Below are 18,639 nucleotides of genomic sequence, written 5' to 3'. Positions count from 1 at the left end.
GGTATTTCCAGCCACTTTAGAAAGTGAAGTGCCTTACAGTGATAGGAGGAGTATTTGGAGTTTGTTGTGAATTTGGACATCTTGTTGTAGCAGGCTTCCAGTTTGGCTTTTATGGAGGCTTGAAGGTTTACCAGTAGAAGTGAACCATACATGAGAGAGGGGAGAAGGTAGGGGATGCTAGTATTTTTATTGACGAAGGGGTTAGGTATTGATTGTGTCTGTACAACAATCCAAGTTTTTGATGGGTTTTTTTGATATTTTGTTGTATGTGGATATCAAATTTTAGATGTTCATCTATGACTACTCTAAGGAGTTTTTTGTGGGGGGACAATTTAAATTAAAGACATACTTTGGCTATAAATTTTGTAAGTTTCTTTGAGTGATAAGGTAGATTTTAATGGGGGTGAAAATCATGACTTTAGTTTTGTATGAGTTCAGAGCTAAGTGGTTGCTTATCATCCAGGCTTCCGTGGTGGAGAAGGTGGTTTGTGTTTTGAGTAATAGATCTGAAACTGAGTTGGCTGAGCAGATTCCCTTGGAGTCATCCACATACTGAATTATGTCGCCATTGGAGATAGTGGTGCAAAGGTTATTGATAAAGATGTTGAATAATAGGGGGTCAAGTACTGAGCCTTGTGGAACTCCGGTAGGGGTACTGAGGTAGGGTGAGAAGGAGTTTTGCCATTTGGGTAAATAAGGTAAAAAAAATAGATGACAACATTTGGTTGGACAGAAAGGACAGGGTTGGCAGAAGAGAGCTTTAACTACCAGAATAATGGAAATCAGTTCAACGCAAATGTGGAAATACCTGTTCAAGGGAAAAGTACTAGACAGACTGAAGGAGCTACCATAACAGGTATTAGAGACCAACAGAGTGGGACACATTTAAAATATGAGGACACATGGAGAGAGAAAAAGGGCAGGTAGATCCCATGCGCTGGCTGTTAAATCCATAAAGGCCAGGTACACTGACTCTTCGTCAAACATTTTCATCTGTTGTTCACATGCTGGGCAATATGGTAAACACAGTATAAGGCAAATCATCACAGGAAGAGATGGCACTTTTTGAAATATAATTTTTGTTAAAAAATATATTTTATTGCATTCAGGATGGCACTACAGCACAGGGGGATAAAGCTATGACTCAACAGAGATGACCTGAGGTGTAGTAACAGCACAGAGTTAAATTAACTGCACTAGTGCTGGAGGAAATGACAGAGAAAGAGTGGGACTGAGCAGCTGGTGAAAGTTCACTCATCCAGCAAGGTAAGGGGACCGTCTACTCATCCAGGAGGGCACAGGGGATAGTCTACTCATCCGGAAGGTCACGGAGACTGTGTACTCTACTGCACTGCAAATACCTTATAGCAAAAGAAGAAAACGGCACAAAGCAAATAGGTCAGAGATGTGTGCTTATTTCTGTTATCTTTAACCAGCAGATCTCATCACACGTGTGAGAGTGTGTGTGTGTGTGTGTGTGCGTGCATGTGTAATGCACATGTGAACTAGAACCTCACTTATCAGGCATGCCAGTCAGCCGGGGGAAAAGTTACACTTTAAAAGAAAAACTCCCTTACTGACTGGCTGGATGACAGCCCCTCTTCCATAACTGGCTCTATTCCCAGGAAACAGGCGAAACACAAAGACACAAATGTAGCAGAGAGCTTAACGGTCAGCAGGCATGATGAGATCAAGCACATCTAAAGACACACTGTCACATTCCAGCTTTCATGCAGTATTACTATGACATCACAGTTTAAACATTGTTATACTGATTTTAGGTTACAATACAACAGACACCTACTTCCAGTTTGTGTGTTTCACCTCTGCATGCTACTACCCTTCACATTTCCATTTTAAGTGTTTCTATTCTGTCTCATTAGCCTCGACTCCCATTCTTCTCCATCCATCCATTTTCTGATAACCTGCTTTATATTTTACAGGGTCACAGGTATATCATAGTGTATTTCAGCAGCAAATGGATGCAAGGCATGGAAATCCATCTTGGGCAGTGCATAGATCTACCACAAAATGCACACTTTTGCTCACGTTCTACATGTACACCTACAGGCAATCTGGAGAATGCTAATTTCACTCTGCATACATCTTTGGAAGGTGGGAGAAAAATCAGAGAACCTAGAAAAAAACATGCAAATGCAGGGAGGACATGCAGATTCTGCACTGAAGGCACATTGCTGAAAACCAAACCAGACAACCTCTTGCTGTGAGGTGTCAATGTTACTCACTACGCTGCACATATTTATCCTACAAGGACAAATTACATTTCCCAAAGAGAGCACATGCGGATATGATTTAGTTTTGCATACTAATATATAAAAGTGACATCACAGTTCCAACAGATTATGGCACAGAGTAGCACATTACTGAAAATTTTTGATTTTCTTACACTGTGTTGCATTCATCAACATTCACAAAACACAGCATATTGAATCTCTACCTAACATTCTTTCTGCCATGTGCCTCCATATCACCAATATACCTCAAGAATGTTTGGAATGATGTCCTTCTCACACTGCTTAAGGAACTTGTCTTTATCAAAGGATGGATCCACTTTCAGAATCTCAGTCAGAACTTCAGACATTTCTGTTTTGGAAAATATGCCACCTGGTAGAGGAAGGAAAGAAAACAAAAAATGAACATTAAAGACCATGATTATTGTATATTTACACTTTTAGCAACTGAACAAGGCACTACAGTTTATAGCAGTCTGACAGTTTAGCTCAGAGGGGTAAAAGCTATGCTCTTCTAATGAGCTCCATCATGTATTTCTTGGTTTGATTCCCTCTAATTCCACTTGTACAATGTGCAACTCTAAGTCCTTTAATCAGACATTGCTCTTGGACTGCACCCTAGGGACGTGTGTCCAGTGAGCACTCCAACTGACAAAAGATCGACAATAATAATAACAACAAAATACAGTTTATGCTGTGCAGTTGGAAGAAAAAGGCACAGAATCTATAAACACGGATTCAGATTCTGATCACTGCAAGGCCTGGTGGGGGAGACGGAGGGAGCAAGTTAAGCACAGTCACACTGGCTGAACTGCACGGGAGGGGGGCAAGCAGCTGTTACACAGAAGCATGTGAATTACCATTACAAGGTTGCTGCTACATGTCTGCTTAACTACAAAGGTGAGAGGAAAAGGACAAGCCTTCCAAGTAACCCAGAATGACAGCTACTGGACCTATCGCTGTGAAAATGTTTTATACGACATCTGATCTACCACCCAGTGTGTCCAAATCTGTCTAGTGACTCAGGTCTGATTTGCCCCCAAGAAGCCAGAGTCTGGCTAGTGAACAATATCATTTGGATGTGCCATGCCTCACTCTGGCTGTCAAACCATGTTACCTACCTCCACCATGCCCCAGTCTAACTACTGAACCAGGTCAGATCCAAAAGGCAGGCCTCTTCCCTAATCCAAACTGACAACTGGTGGTCTAGCGTTGCTATAATGCTTTGGACCAGGTCTCACCTACTCCCCAGTGTCTCCAGTTCTGGCTACTGAACCAAGTCTGATCTGCCTCAGTCATGCTAAAGTCATTAAATTTGCTTCTCAGAAGTAAATCTTCTGAGACAGTAAGCTGACTTTCATACAGGGGACTGAACTAACTTGTAAAAATGTAAAATAATATTACAGAAACTAAAAATATGTGCCTGTATATTATGATTAGCTTTACAGGCCCTGTAATGTTAAAGATGCCATGCTTAGTGCTGTTGGAAAAGTATCTGCTACAGAACAAAGACGGCAAGATTAGTAGACCACCTGCCTCCCACATTAATTTTATGTGGGTAGATCGAAAGAATCTGAAAAATTATGTTTACAAACAGGTACTCGGATGTTGAAGGAGAAGGATTAGTGCTGCAGTGCAATTGCACCACTAATGCATGAATGGGATAATGTGCAGGGGAAACACCAGCCTTGCGAGAAGCATGGGGGAAACGCCAGCCTTGCGAGAAGCATGGGGGGAAACGCCAGCCTTGCGAGAAGCATGGGGGGAAACGCCAGCCTTGCGAGAAGCATGGGGGAAACGCCAGCCTTGCGAGAAGCATGGGGGAAACGCCAGCCTTGCGAGAAGCATGGGGGAAACGCCAGCCTTGCGAGAAGCATGGGGGAAACCCCAGTCTTGAGAGAAGCATGGGGGAAACGCCAGTCTTGCGAGAAGCATGGGGAAACGCCAGCCTTGCGAAAAGCATGGGGGAAACACCAGCCTTGCGAAAAGCATGGGGGAAACACCAGCCTTGCGAAAAGCATGGGGGAAACACCAGCCTTGCGAGAAGCATGAGGGAAACACCAGCCTTGCGAGAAGCATGGAGGAAACACCAGCCTTGCGAGAAGCATGAGGGAAACACCAGCCTTGCGAGAAGCATGGGGGAAACACCAGCCTTGCGAGAAGCATGGGGGAAACACCAACACCAGCCTTGCGAAGCATGGGGGAAAACACCAGCCTTACAAAGCCTGGGAGAAAACACCAGCCTTGCGACCCATGGGGAAACACCAGCCTTGCAAACAGACCTAATATGCACTTAAATGTCTACAGGGCTGCATGTTTACTGTGTTGTGGCGGTCTTCAGAAAGTCTGACAGTAAAGGAAACCATCAGCCACACCATTTTCTGTTCTTTTTTGGAGCTGATAGTTATCAGGAAGTGTTCCTGTATCCCTACTACATGTTCAAGCAAAAAAAAGAGGTACCCTGTACCCTCTAAAGCCCTATTTGAGTGCTCAGGGAAGGTAATCCCAGAAGCTATCCAACAGAGTAATGTTGCAGTACTCATTACCAATTATGACTACCAAGAGTCATCAACATAAAAGGCAATTTAAGCACTAAACATTTCTAAAATGCACATACTCACATAAGAATGGGGCACCCCATAAGGCACAGATGCAGGTCTAAATATATAGGCCAAAATCAGAAGGGAAGAAGATGGGAGTTCCTACTGAAGCAACGATGAAGCTATTCAAACATGCAGTTATGGTGAATATGTTCTCACAAATGTACTACCCTCATCATAAAGATCGGTGCTGCAGTCCACCCATAATATGAATGGCAGAGTACTTGTCAGTTTTAAATCCAAGAGCTGAGTGGTAGGATGCAGTGTGCACTGCAGTACTGCACAGGCAAAAGCAGTCCTACTGAGTGGTAGGGCTGCAGTGTGCACTGCAGTACTGCACAGGTAAAAGCAGCCCTGCTGAGTGGTAGGCTGCAGTGTGCACTGCAGTACTGCACAGGTAAAAGCAGCCCTACTAAGTGGTAGGCTGCAGTGTGCACTGCAGTACTGCACAGGTAAAAGCAGCTCTACTGAGTGGTAGGGATGCAGTGTGCATTGCAGTACTGCACAGGCAAAAGCAGTCTTACTTCCAGAACGGATGAGCAACTTGCAATGCATAAAGAAAATGGCAAAAGTAAAACAGCTTCACAAATCACCTGGGTAAAGACATTTCTGAAGAAAGTCATAGTGGTGACAACTGCCATATGGAATGTACCCCAACCAGTCTAATCAAACTTTTGCAATGTCTAGCATAGCAGATAACGTAGTTAATTAACTGTTTGGAGAGAGATTGTTCGGACACTTTTTCATTCTGCTTCTTTGACACGAAGGACATGAACAGTTGGTCTGTATGAGGTCTTTGGTCCTACCAGTAGAAAAAGTATAGCTTTGTAAGTAAACTTACTATAACAGTAGATGTTCTAATAGATCACTGCTGCAGTAGCCTAAGCCAGGTGAGTTATATCCTGCACAGGAAATAATGGATGACCAGCTTTCCCAAAGTGCCCAAACCATTTGACCAGCTTTCCCAAAGTGCCCAAACCATTGATAGCTCAAGCTGTGAAAGAAGAAAAAAATCATAAGTCTGGGCACCAAGCCCTTCAGAGCTTTCATACAAACTGAAGAAGGGAGGTTAAAGCTCTGAGAAAGGTCAATGCTTGGGATTTAAAAAAAAAGAAGTTATGTACCTACCATAACGTTCCATGTTAGTTGTCTTCTTCTCGCCTTCTTTCTTGCTGGTTGGGTTCAGAGCTGATCCTCGGCTCCGACACGGCCATCTTCAAAAGCTCGAGAGTTGCTTACTGGCTCGAGGCCCCCCTATATCCCATGATGCCTGGCGCTAGATACCCAGATCACGTTTGGTAAGTCTAACTGCAGACATAATAATAAAGGGATCCTATCCTAGAATGCTTAAATCCCACTGGAGAGACTACTAGTCAGAAAGGAATAGCCAGAGAAGACTCAGCCAGTGAAAAATCAAGAACTCTTCTCAGTCCACTAGGAGGGTGGGACGCAAGAAAGAAGGCGAGAAGAAGACAACTAACATGGAACATTATGGTAAGTACATAACTTCTTTATGTTAAGTTGTCTATCTCGCCTTCATTCTTGCTGGTTGGGACAGTGTCCCTTGCACCTAAAATCCTGGGTGGCTCATCAGAAAAGACTCTTCAGAACAGTGGAACCAAAATCAGCTTTGCTCCTGGAAACCAAATCCAACTTGTAATGCGAAATGAAAGTATGTGGGTTGGCCCATGTAGCCGCAGCGCAAATAGATACCATGGGCAACCTAGCCTGAAAGGCCACCGAAGTAGCTAAAGCTTTGGTGGAGTGACCTTTTGGTTTAACTGGCAATTCCTTATTCCTCAGTTGATATTTGAAGGTGATGACAGAAGTCAACCACCTGGATAAGGTTACTTTGGAGACTGGAAGACCTTGTTTACCTACTGCATAAGACAGGAAAAGTTGATCTGATTTTTCTAATGTCCTTGGTTCTATGCAAATAAAAGCGTAGCTGCCTGTGAACATCTAACTGATGCAACTTATATTCCGCCCTGTTGGAATGGTTAGGGAAAAACACAGGAAGGTCTATGGACTGATTCAGTTACTCTCTGAAGAGACCTTAGGAAGGAAGGACGGATTAGTCCTAAGAGCAACCCTGTCATTGTGGAACACGTGGTACGGGGGACGAACAGAAAGAGCATGTAGTTCCGAAACTCTTCTGGCTGAAGTAATAGCTACCAGAAAAAGGGTTTTCCAAGATAAGAACTTCAATGAACAAGAAGCTGCAGGTTTGAAAGGGGGCAAAATTAGAGAAGCTAAAATCAAATTTAGATCCCACGATGGTGGAGGGTCTCTCACTGGGGTCCTGAGCAGAGTGGTTCCTTTGAGAAAGGCTTTACACAGCTTATGAGACATGATATTGTCTTCCGACAGGCCAATGTGAAAATCTGAAATTGCAGCTAATTGAACTCTAATTGTAGCGGAAGCGGACCCAGCATGGAAGAGTTCCGCAAGAAATTCCAAAATGCAGTGTACAAGGGCTGAAAAGGGGTCTATACTTTTAGCCTCTGCCCAGGAAGAAAAACGTTTCCACTTACTAGCGTAAGTTTTTCTAGTCGTAGACCTGTGTGATGACAAAATGATTTTGCGCACAGAGGGGGAGATATCTGGAAGCCTGGCTAAAGTTGGAAGTGGAGCAACCAAGCCATGAGCTGGAGAGAGTGTAGGGACTGGTGCAGCCCGCCCGATTGATGAATCAGGAGGTCTGGAACTAGGTCCAGAGTGCAAGGCTGCTTGAGAAGATAGTGATGCAGGAACAGGAACCATATTTGTCGAGGCCAGGAAGGAGCAATGAGGATTATTTTTCAGCCCAATACGGTAGCTTTCTGAATAAACATTGGGATTAGGGGAAAAGGAGGGAATGCATAAAAAAGTCCCTGAGGCCAATCGTGGACTAGAGCGTCTCTGGGGGAGTGCCCGGGAAGTGGAAGGAGAGAGAAGAAATTGCTGCACTTGCTGCTGAAGGGAGTCGCAAAAAGGTCGCAGCAAGGTTGGCCCCATTTGCGGAAGATTTGGTCTGCAACTACCTGGTTCAGAGACCACTTGTGAGGCATGAGAATTGCTCTGCTCAGTCTGTCTGACATTGAACCTCCCAGGTATGTGCGTTGTAAAACCGTTGAGAAGAGATCGTCCACTGCCAGAGTCCGAGTACTTCTCGACATAGGGGGTAGGACCTGGTTCCGCCCTGCTTGTTGATGTACCACACTACAGACATATTGTCCATTTGAATTGCAATGGTCTTGGTAGGAAAGAGTCCTGAAGAGCCTGCAATGCTAACAGCACAGCCCTCATCTCCAAGACATTTATGTGCAGATGGTACTCATGAGGTTGCCAGGTGCCTTGGACTGTTCTGCCCTGATAATGCCCCCCCCCACCCGATTAGGGAGGTTCCGTGGTCATCGTAGCAACTGAAGGGGGGAGAACAAATGGTCTGCCGTGGAGCACTTATGTGGAGACCATCCACCACGCAAGGTGCTTCTTGCATGCTTGTGTGATCATAATAATGTAAGACATGGGAAGCTGCTAGAAGGACCATTGGGTGAAAAGAAGCCACTGGAGAATCCTCATGTGAAAACGAGCTAGAGGGACAAGTACGATCGCTGCTGCCATGAGACCCAGAGTTTGAAGGACAAACCTGGCTTGAATTCTTTTGCATGCTAATAAAGTCTTCACATGCTGACGAATCACTAACACCCTGTCTGGTGGGAGGCTCGCTAACATGTCTTTGGTATTTAAATTTGCGCCTATAAAGGTGATAGATTGACAGGGTCAGGGTAACAATGCAGACTTTTCCAAATTTATTGTGATACCTAGCCTGGAGCAAGTGTCGATAGTGCAGTCTCTGGCTCGCAGAAGGTGATGTCTGGTGGCAGCAGTGAGGAGCCAGTCGTCAAGATATGGAAACACCTGGAATCCTTGCAGTCTCAGGTGAGCGGTAACTACTGCCATACATTTGGTAAACACCCTGGGGGCTGTGGTGAGACCAAAGGGCAGAGCTCTGAACTGATAATGGCTGGCTCCCAGCCGGAAGTGAAGGAATCTTCTGGAGTGTCTGTCCATTTTGATGTGGTAGTAAGCATCCTGAAGATCTATAGAGCACATCTAATTGTCCTGACCCAGGAAGGGCAAAATGGACTGTAGCGTGACCATCCGGAACTTCGTTCTTTGTACAGACCTGTTCAGTCTGCTGAGATCCAGAATGGGTCTCCAGTCCCCTGTCTTTTTTGGTACCAAAAAGAACCTTGAGTAAATTCCGGATCCCTGTTGGTCTGCTAGGATTTGCTGGATGGCCCTTTTTCTTAGCAGTTTTGAGACTTCTTGAACTGCTTGGTCCCTTAGATTGGGTGGACCGTCTGGAAGGGACTCGTTTGATTTAAGGGAGCGAGAACGAAGGGAATTCTGTAGCCTCCGGATATGACGGACTATACCCATTTGTCTTGTGCTATGTCTTGCCAGGCTCTTGGGTACAGCAATAATCTTCCCCTGACTGCCTCCAGAGGTGGGCAGCCGGGCAACCCTTCAAGGATGCTGGAAGGGCTTCTCAGAGAAAGATTCTCTGCTGCCCTGATTTTGCGGCCCCCCCCCCCCGCCACGAGGGCAGCATCTGTTATTGTTCCCTCCTCTGCCCCTGGATGGGAACTCACCACATGTGTCCGGCAAGGCTCCTTGGGATTTCCGGAACCTCATCTTTCCACTCTTCTGACCCTTAGGATATGGTCTGGAAGGAGTGGAAAAACGTACTCCTACAGCAGAGAGAGTCTTGCCTTCCTGCTCACACCTGGTAAGGGTATCCTTCACCTGTGATCCAAAGAGAGAGGAACCATCAAAAGGGGGGGTTGGTGAAAGACGCTCTGAAAGGTTCCGCAAAGTTACATAGCCACATCCAAGTGTGCCTCCTTAGGGCCACACCTGTGCCTGCAGCTCTACTCGCACCATCAGCTGCATACGAAATGAGCCTTATGGAGGAGTTCACCACTGAATTAAGAGTCGCCAGCAGGGAGGCTGCCTTAGCCTGGGCCCCCTCACCAGATGGATCTTGAAGGGTATCTCCAAGCTCTTTCAGGAGATCCCTCTGAAGATGGGTAAAGTGGCACAGGTAATTCAGGGACCGCATGGAAAAGGTCGCTGAAGAGAACATCTGCTTCCCATATCTGTCCATCGTCCTGGACTTCTTGTTAGGGGGATGGACAGATGAAGAAGTTTCAGCCAACTCCTTCTTTGTGGCCGCCGCTACCACCATGGCATCAACAGGGACACCTTTGGTCAAGAACTGTTTGTCCTGCGGTGCAGTAATGAATTTGGCAGGTCTTCTAGGGGTTGGTTCCACTGTGTCTGGAGCTGTCCATGCCTTCCGAGCCACCACAGACATCAGTGGGTCGAAAGGCGGAGACACCCAGGAGGTGGAAGGTCGGGATCCAAACGCGTCCAGGAATACTGACTCATCCTCGGAAGGGCTTAGGGCAGTCCAGTTCCCCCTCTGCCTAAGCATCTCAAGGATGTCTGAGAATGAGACCTCTTCAGAGGGGGATCTTGGGGACCCTTCCGACTCCTCTAAGTTGGTATCTGATGTGATAGACTCGGGGGAGTCAACATGCTTCCTCTTGCATTTCTTCTTGCGAGGTGGCTCCTCTGAATGATCAGGGGAGGCCTCGGAAGAGGAGGATACACCCAAGGGGGTGTCCTGGAGCGCTGGAACCCCACGCTTGGGGTCTGGAAGAGGGGCAGTGGCTGACGCAGGCACCCTAGGGGGAGGAGCCAATGGGGTCGATCATGGGACTGGCTCGGGGGCCAGTACACTCCTCATCACCTCGAAGGCATCCCTGCCTGGACCCAGAGGGCGCTCCGGTTCCGAAGAAGCCAGAACCCCTCCCCACACCGAGGGGGACGGCTCCGAGGCAGATGTGGGAGCTGAACTCACCCGAGCTGAAGCCCCAAGGGGGAGAGCGGGGTCGGACAAGGGTACGATGCCACTGGCCCCCTCGGAGCCGACGAGGGAGTCTCGGCGCCCAGATCCCTCCAGGGAAGGTACCACGGAAGGGATCAGAGCAGACGACGGAACCGAAGGAGAGGGTATCGGAGCCAACGATTCGACGAGTCGGACCCCAACGAACTCTGGTTCCGAGCTCATAGAATGAGTCGGAGGAGGAATATCTACAGCTGTGGATGGACCAGACACCTGATGAGGGGGCTGGACAACATTTTGGCTAGGGCCTGCGATTTTAACAGCCTACTGACCAAGCTTTCCAAGTCATGGTCCAAAAGTCTAGAGGACCGAGAAGAGTGGGATGAGCGATGACTACGCTCCGATTGGAGCAGTGGCGACTTCGGAGCCAAACGTATAGACTCCAGAGAAGAAGACCTGGATATTTTTCGACTCTCAGACTGCTCCGAGGAACATGTCAGAGCCGATTGGGAGGGAGGAACATCGGTTCCAGCCAGAGCCGAGATGGATTGTATGGCTTCACCCAATGACAGCTCTGAACTGGGAGCCGAAGGTTTAGGTGGCCTGGAAGATTTCTGGGGCTGAGCCTTTGCCAGTGAATCTTGAGGTTTAAGCAAACCCCTCAGAATCAATTTGTTTTTGCGCTCCTGCAGGACTCTTGGACTGAAAGCATGGCAAATCAAGCAAGAGTCCTGCAGGTGCATGGAGTCCAGACAATAAACACAAGAAGTGTGGCCATCTGTCATGTCAGAGACATCTTCTGACAGCATGAGTCACACTTCTTGAATCCGAACGGTTCAGGATCCTTGGACATCCTGAAAGAAAACCAAGGACAAGAAACACACACAAAAGGTTAAGTACTAACCACTAAAAATTGCAGACTACAGTTACCACAACCAAAAAACTACAAGCAGTACTACAAACTATAGATAACTATCACTAAACGCTAACAATGATACTAAGGAAATTATATATATATATATATATATATATATATATATATATATATACATTTTTTTTTTTTTTTTTTTTAAGGAAAATAAAAAGAAAAGGTTGTCCTCTAACTAAAACGGAAAAACTTTCTGTGGTAAGGAAAGGCAGAGAAGGGGGGAGGGGAAAATCTCTAACTTAAACAAGTTTCTTGGGGAGAAGTAATCAGAAACTACAGAAAACTAACGACAATACAACAGTCTAATCTAATGACTAATTCTACACTAAACCTGACAGTTTTGACAAGGAAAATACAATAATAAAGTTTTATACGACCTGAGCCACTAGAACAACCTCGCAGCAGAAGCGGCAAACGAGATCTGGGTATCTAGCGCCAGGCATCATGGGATATAGGGGGACCTCAAGCCATTAAGCAGCTCTCGAGCTTTTGAAGATGGCAGAGTCGGAGCAGAGGATGGTCTCCGAACCCAACCAGCAAGAATGAATGCGAGATAAACAACTTAACATCAAGTGCTCTCACCCTGGCAAATACATTATTAAAAAACACAACGGGGATGGGGGAATGCAGGGATGGAGGGAGCAGCTACTGCAGCAATGATCTAGTCAACCATCTACTGTTATGGTAACTTTACTTGTACAACTGTACCTCATTAGATCACTGCTGCAGTAGCCCAAGCTATATCGATAGAATACCGAAGCATAGAATGTCTGGGAGGAGGATGAAGGATGAGGGTCCAAAGGCCCTGGAGAATAGTCGAAGCAAAGCCTGCTCTATACCTGGAGAAGGAAGAGGATGAAGGATGAGGGTCCAAAGGCCCTGGAGAATAGTCCAAGCAAAGCCTGCTCTATACCTGGAGAAGGGGGTCTAGTTTATAGTGCTTTGTAAAAGTATGCAGAGGACTAATCTGCTGCCTCCAGAATACTTCTGCACTCCTCTAATTCCCAAAAAAACACTGAAGAAGCCAAACCTTAGCAGAATGTGCCTTGCCTTTGCCTGGAATTGACTTGTTATGATGGGAATAACAAAATGAAATTGCAAAGGACAACTATTTGGAAATTGTCTTCTTTCACACTGGTTGCTTTTTTTTTAACCTTCATAAAAAGAAACAACCTGTAAGAAGAGAGGAGAATATCCACCCCAATCCCGTGGGGCAAGAGGGGAAGGAGGGAGACAAAGAATACTGCAACAGTGAATACACTCGAACATCTGCATTTATGTTAAGTGTACACTATGTCTTTCGTGTTTCACTGTTACAGTCATAACTGATGGGATGACTCCCAAAGCAGAAAGGAAGGTGGATGGAAAGTTTATAGAAAGGAAAGGATGCCCTACTAGATGGCAGTGGCAAACCCCACTCTAGATGTGGAGAAGGCTGGAAGGTAATAATTTGTGTTGAACATATGCAGAGATGGCCAAGTAAGAGCTTCCAAAGTGTCCTTAGTGGCTACCCCCTTAAAGAAAGGCAGTAGATGTAGCAGTAGCACTAGTAGAGTGTGACCTCAAAGGGTCTTCAGGTTTCTTTCCATGATGGCTATCGCAAAATAAGATTCAGTGGGAGATCCATTTGCAAATCATTTAGAAACTGGTCTCTCCACAGAGCTACAGGCAAAGGCCACAAATTGCTGGTCTGACTTTCTGACATTCTTTGTTCTGTCCAAGCAGTAACATAGTTGCCTATGCACATCCAAAGTGTGAAGGATTCGTTCCCCCTTGTTTTGAGGGTTAGGAAAGAAGGTAGGCAAGTGGATGGTCTGGTTTAAAGAGATCTTTGTAGCCACTTTAGGCATCAAGGAAGGCTTGGTCCTAAGAGAGACTCTTTCAGGGTGGAAAGTGATGAAAGGTTCCACACACATAAGGGCATGAATCTCTGAATCCCTTATAGCTGAAATAATAGCCATCAGGAAAGAGGTCTTCCGGGTCAGGAATTTGATGTCTGTGGAGGCAGATGGCTCAAAAGGTGGGAGGGTGAGCATCTTCTGAATGAAACTCAGATCCCACTGGTGAACAGAAGATTTTCCTCAAGAGTCTAATGTGGATAACCTCTCACAGGAACAGTTTCATGAGAGACTGGAAGATGAGAGTGGGTTGATTATGCAGATAAGCTAAAATTGAAGAAGCATGAATTTCAACAGAGAAATAAGAAATTAATTTGTCAAAGTCCTGATAAGTATGAAAGGATCAGAGACACCTGAGCTTCAAGAGGGCTCTGCCCTTTTTGTTTGCAACACATAGTGAACCTCTTCCGTTTGGAAGAGTAAAAGTTTCTTATGCTAGGTCTTCTGCTTATTTTAGAATATCCAGAACCTGTATGTCGAGGGATGCCGCCCCCCATGGGCTCAAGATACCATCCAGGCTGTTAATTGGAGTGTGTTCAGGTTAGGGGAGTATCCTGTTGCCCTTGTTCTGTATTAATAGGCCCACTCGCTGGGGCAGCAGCCACAGTTCCTTCTTGTTTAGACTGGGTAACAGAGGATACCAGTGCTACCTTGGCTGGCATGGGGTTATGAGAATGATCCTTGGCCCTTCTTCCCTCATCTTCAGTAGTACCCTGGGTTGCAAGTGTTTTTTTGGGGGGATAAAGAAATTGGCCTGTCCAAGGGAAGGAGAAGGTATTTGTCTCCCAGGCTGACATTGTTTTGGTCAATGAGCATTTTATTTGGTGACGCACCTCAATCTTTGGCTGTGCTGAGAAAAATTTGCCAATGCAGTTGCCACTCATGAGGGTCTAATAGGCTCCTGCTTAGGTGATCCGTTCAGTTGATTGGTTTCTCCTGGTAGGTGCTGTGCCATGAGGTGTAGACCTAGGTAGTTTCCTAAAGGTCCATGGCTAGGTGACAAAGAGGGTAAGAGTGAGTCCCCCCTACTTTTTTATGTACCACATAACCGTGGTATTGTCTGTTTTTACTAGAAGTACTACCAGTTTCAATTGATCTTAGGAGGCAATTGGACCTTTTTGGATGGTCATTTCTTCTTTACACTGATGCATTTATTCTTAGAATGGGAGTCCCATCTGCCCTGAGTCTGCAAGTTGTTGTAGTGGGCACCCCTGGCTATTTCTGATGGATGTATGATCAGAGTCTGGTCCTGAAGGATGAACCTGAAGGGAAAGTCCAGGTTAAGGAAGCATGCTCGGGTCCACTAGGCAAACTCTTTCCAGAGGCAAGGGAGAAGCTTCACCTGAAGTTAAGGTATTGAGAATGCTGGCACCACACATTTCTGAGGTACCACTGCAGTTTCATGAGGATGCAGGAGGCCATGACACCCCAGGCTCTGAGGAACACTCCGGCTGTGAGGTAGCTTCTGAAAGTACAGGGCTAGAAAGGTAACCTTGTCTGGAGGAAGGATGGCTTTCTGAAATGAGGAATCCAGCAAAGCCCCCAGAAACACAATCCTGTTGGTGGGGATGGTGTGATACTTTTGTGTACTGATGGTGAACCCCAGTGAAGCTAGGATCTTTAGGGTGTAAAGCAGATGTGCTATGAATTTTTCTTGATCTGTTGCCTGAATGAGGCAGTCATCTATGTAGAGTCTATGTAGAGGTAAATGCCCTCGGATATGCAGAAGGCTACCACTGTGGCTAGGCATTTTGTGACAACCCTGGGAGCAGTAGAGAAGTCAAAGAGCAGCACACAGACTGATGATGCTTCACACCTGCTCTGAAGCACTAGAACCGTCTGTGAGATTTTTCTATGGGGATGTGGAGGTATGTATCCTTTAGATCTAAGGTTACCATTTAAGCACTGGGTGAGATCTTGGGCAGCAATTTTAGAAGGGTTAGCATTTTGAATTTTGATACCTGCAAGAATCTGTTGAGCCTTGACAGGTTCAGAATCAGCCTCCAGGTACCCTCTTTTCTGGAGAATAGGGAAAAAAAATCCTTTTCCTTGTAATGTATTTGGTACTGGTTCCACAGAGTCTTGGGTGCACAAGGGGCATATTTGCTTTAAGGCCTCTGTTTGTTAGTTTGGTGGAATATTTGGGAAACCTGACTTGAATTAGAGGCTGTCTGAAAACTGGACTTTGTAACCTCTTTATATAATTTCAGTACCCACAGATCCTAGACCTGGTCATTACCAACATGGGAAATCGATGCTCCACACCTAAGCTCACCCCCTCGTTAGTCAGGTCTGACCATAAGCTAATCACCCTTAACATCCACATCCCACCCCCCCAGTAAGGAAACCTCCATAAAAAACTTCTCCAAAGCCAACTTCAAGCTACTCAAGTCAGAAGTGACAAACTTCATGACACCCATGCAGACAGGAACTGAAAGTTCAACTGCTGAATCCTACACTAAGGCACTGTAGAAGCACATCCACTCATGCATGAATTGTGCCATCCCAAATAGAAACAAGATGCTCTCATCCAAAAAAAAAGAAAGCCAATCCGGTGGTCCCTGCCATAAACAAACTTTACAACAAAAGGAAGAAACTGTTGCAGAAGAGGAAAATCCCAGGATGCAAAAAACTCCCTTATCAGCCTCAGTAAGAAACTGAGATCCCTCATAAAATCCTCCAAAGCTAGTTACGAAAAGAAAATTGCCAAAGATTCCAAAGACAACCACAAGGCATTCTATAACTATGTCAAGAATCTAAATGGCAATGCTCAGATCTGCTCTGAGCTAAAACAGAATGGCATTAAATATACTGATCCCAAGGATATTGCCAATATCCTGGCAGATCGATTCAGTACCAACTTCATCCCCCTCTCACACCCTAAATGGCCCATCTCAATACTGGAAGATTGCCAAATTCCGGTAATAAAGGCCACACAGGTAAAAAATGCACTCTCCAAAGCTAAGAATACAGCATCCATGGGACCAGATGACATCCCGGGCTGTGTATTACATGAACTACAATATGAACTGGCACCTCACTTGTCATGTTTAATCATAGCCTCACCTCAGGTTTCTTGCCCACTGAGTGGTGCAGAGCTACAGTTATCCCACTCCACAAGGGGGGATCCACCTTGGATCCCAGAAACTACCGTCCCATCAGTCTGACAAGCCTTATCTGCAAGGCCATGGAGCGTATTATCATGGAACTTATAAACAAAGACATTGGCAACCTTCAAACACTGGACCCCACCCAGTTTGGGTTCGTGAAGGGCCGATCTTGTCTCCTGAACCTGAATGACTTCTTCGAATCAGTCTCCAGAGCCATGGACAGGGGGAAGGTGGTCCACACTGCCTATCTAGACCTTGCCAAGGCCTTTGACACCATCCCCCATTCTGGAATCATAGATAAACTTACTAAGCTGGACATTAATCCCTACGTCACCCAATGAGTTGCTAACTGGCTTACTGACAGAACCCACACTGTAAAAGTAGCCGATTCCAAATCCAGCTCCAGACAAGTGACTAGTGGAGTACCTCAGGGTTCAGTCCTGGGACCGCTCTTGTTTGGCATCTACTTCTCTGAAGTACTGGCCAACACTTAGGGACTCTGGCTAACAAAGTTCGCAGATGACTGCAAACTGGGAGCCATTATTGAATCCTCAAATGATGTGGATACTCTACAAAAAGGCCTTACAGAAACAGATGCTTGGTGACAGACCATGGGCTCAAGCTCAATGCCAAGAAATGTATAGTTATCCCCTTTGGGAAAAAACATGTATCGTGAATTACCATATAGGTGGCAGTACACCAAACACCGAAAGTGTGATAAGAGACTTAGGAACACAGGTGGACAGTACTCTCACCTTCAATAACCACATCGTCACAACAGTCAGGAAATCCTTCTATGTGGCACACCTCATCTCTAAGGGCTTTTCATCCAGAAAAAGGAGGTCATTGTCCCATTGTACTCATCCCTCATTAGACCCATTATAGAATACAATGCCCCGATTGGTATGTACCTCTCAAGACATCTGCAACAACTGGAAAGGCCGCAGAAATACCTCACTAAAAAAAATAATCACCGGCCTAAAGCAGATGCCCTACGCTGACCACCTTAAAAAACTCCAGCTATACTCTGTCCCATATCGTCTACTCAGAGGCGATCTCTGCTTAACATACAAGGCCATGTCAAACCCAGAGCTGTTGGACATGTTACACTTAAAGAAATCCCAATCCGTCAGAGCCACATGCTCCAGGGATCTAAACCTTGTCATCACAATAAACAAAACATGCTGGAGGGATAGGTTCCTGACCCAGAGACTCCTCAGACTCTGGAATAGATTGCCCATACATGTCAAGCAGAGTGCCTCTTTGGCCCTCTTCAAAAGAACCTTGACGACTGGATGGGAGAAAGTAAATTCACCCCGGTGATCACTTCAATCGTCCTGCTAGACAGGGGTCCAGGGAATTAAATAGTGTGGGAAGAAACAGCCAGGGAATTGTTATGGCTAGGCTTGTATAGGCCCTAGGGCTGATAGCCTAGTACCAAGCTATGAACCTATGCTATGAACCTGGTAATGGCGGTCCAATTCTTTAAAGAGGACAGACATGCTCCTAGTCTGAGAAGGGTTAGGGAGGGAGGAGTGGGACTGCAGTTTAAGGGGAAAGGGCATATCATGGAATTGTCATGATTGCTCCCTGCTGGGTCCCTGTTGTCAGAACCCCACAGGCATATTGGAATCTGCTTGCCACTGTATCGGTCACTGGTGCTGCCTTTGTCTCCTTTTTCTTTGAAGTCAACTAATTTGAGGCATAGACTGTGAGGCCAGAAAGGACCAGTGTTTGGTAGGGTAATTGCATTTGAAGTGAGGACATTGAACCTAAAGAAAGTCCTTGACCATTTGCTGGATTTGGCCTTATCCTCCATTTTCTTAATCACGGCTTCAGCCTTGGGGCCAAAAAGAAAACTCTGTCCAAGGGAGCATCCAACAGACTGGATTTCACATGTTCAGGGAGGGACTGTTTCTCTCAGCCAGGCATGTCTTCTAATGATGGATTCT

General features: G+C 45.8%; 1 protein-coding gene across 1 annotated transcript in view; it reads right to left on the bottom strand.

The window, feature by feature from the left end:
* TIMM44 (translocase of inner mitochondrial membrane 44) overlaps nucleotides 1–18,639 on the bottom strand; it is a 1,268,345-nt gene that overhangs the window by 650,377 nt on the left and 599,329 nt on the right. The window contains exon 9 of the mRNA XM_044090681.1: nucleotides 2,501–2,625. Within this exon, the coding sequence (XP_043946616.1) occupies nucleotides 2,501–2,625 (125 nt within the window). The remainder of the gene's footprint in view (nucleotides 1–2,500; nucleotides 2,626–18,639) is intronic.

This window comes from Protopterus annectens, chromosome 13.part0 (genome assembly GCF_019279795.1).
Source record: "Protopterus annectens isolate FY-2018-M chromosome 13.part0, PAN1.0, whole genome shotgun sequence".
In the NCBI taxonomy this organism is placed as follows: domain Eukaryota; kingdom Metazoa; phylum Chordata; order Ceratodontiformes; family Protopteridae; genus Protopterus; species Protopterus annectens.
The sequence above is the reverse complement of the archived record's forward strand: the minus strand, read 5'-3'. Positions and strand labels throughout refer to the sequence as shown.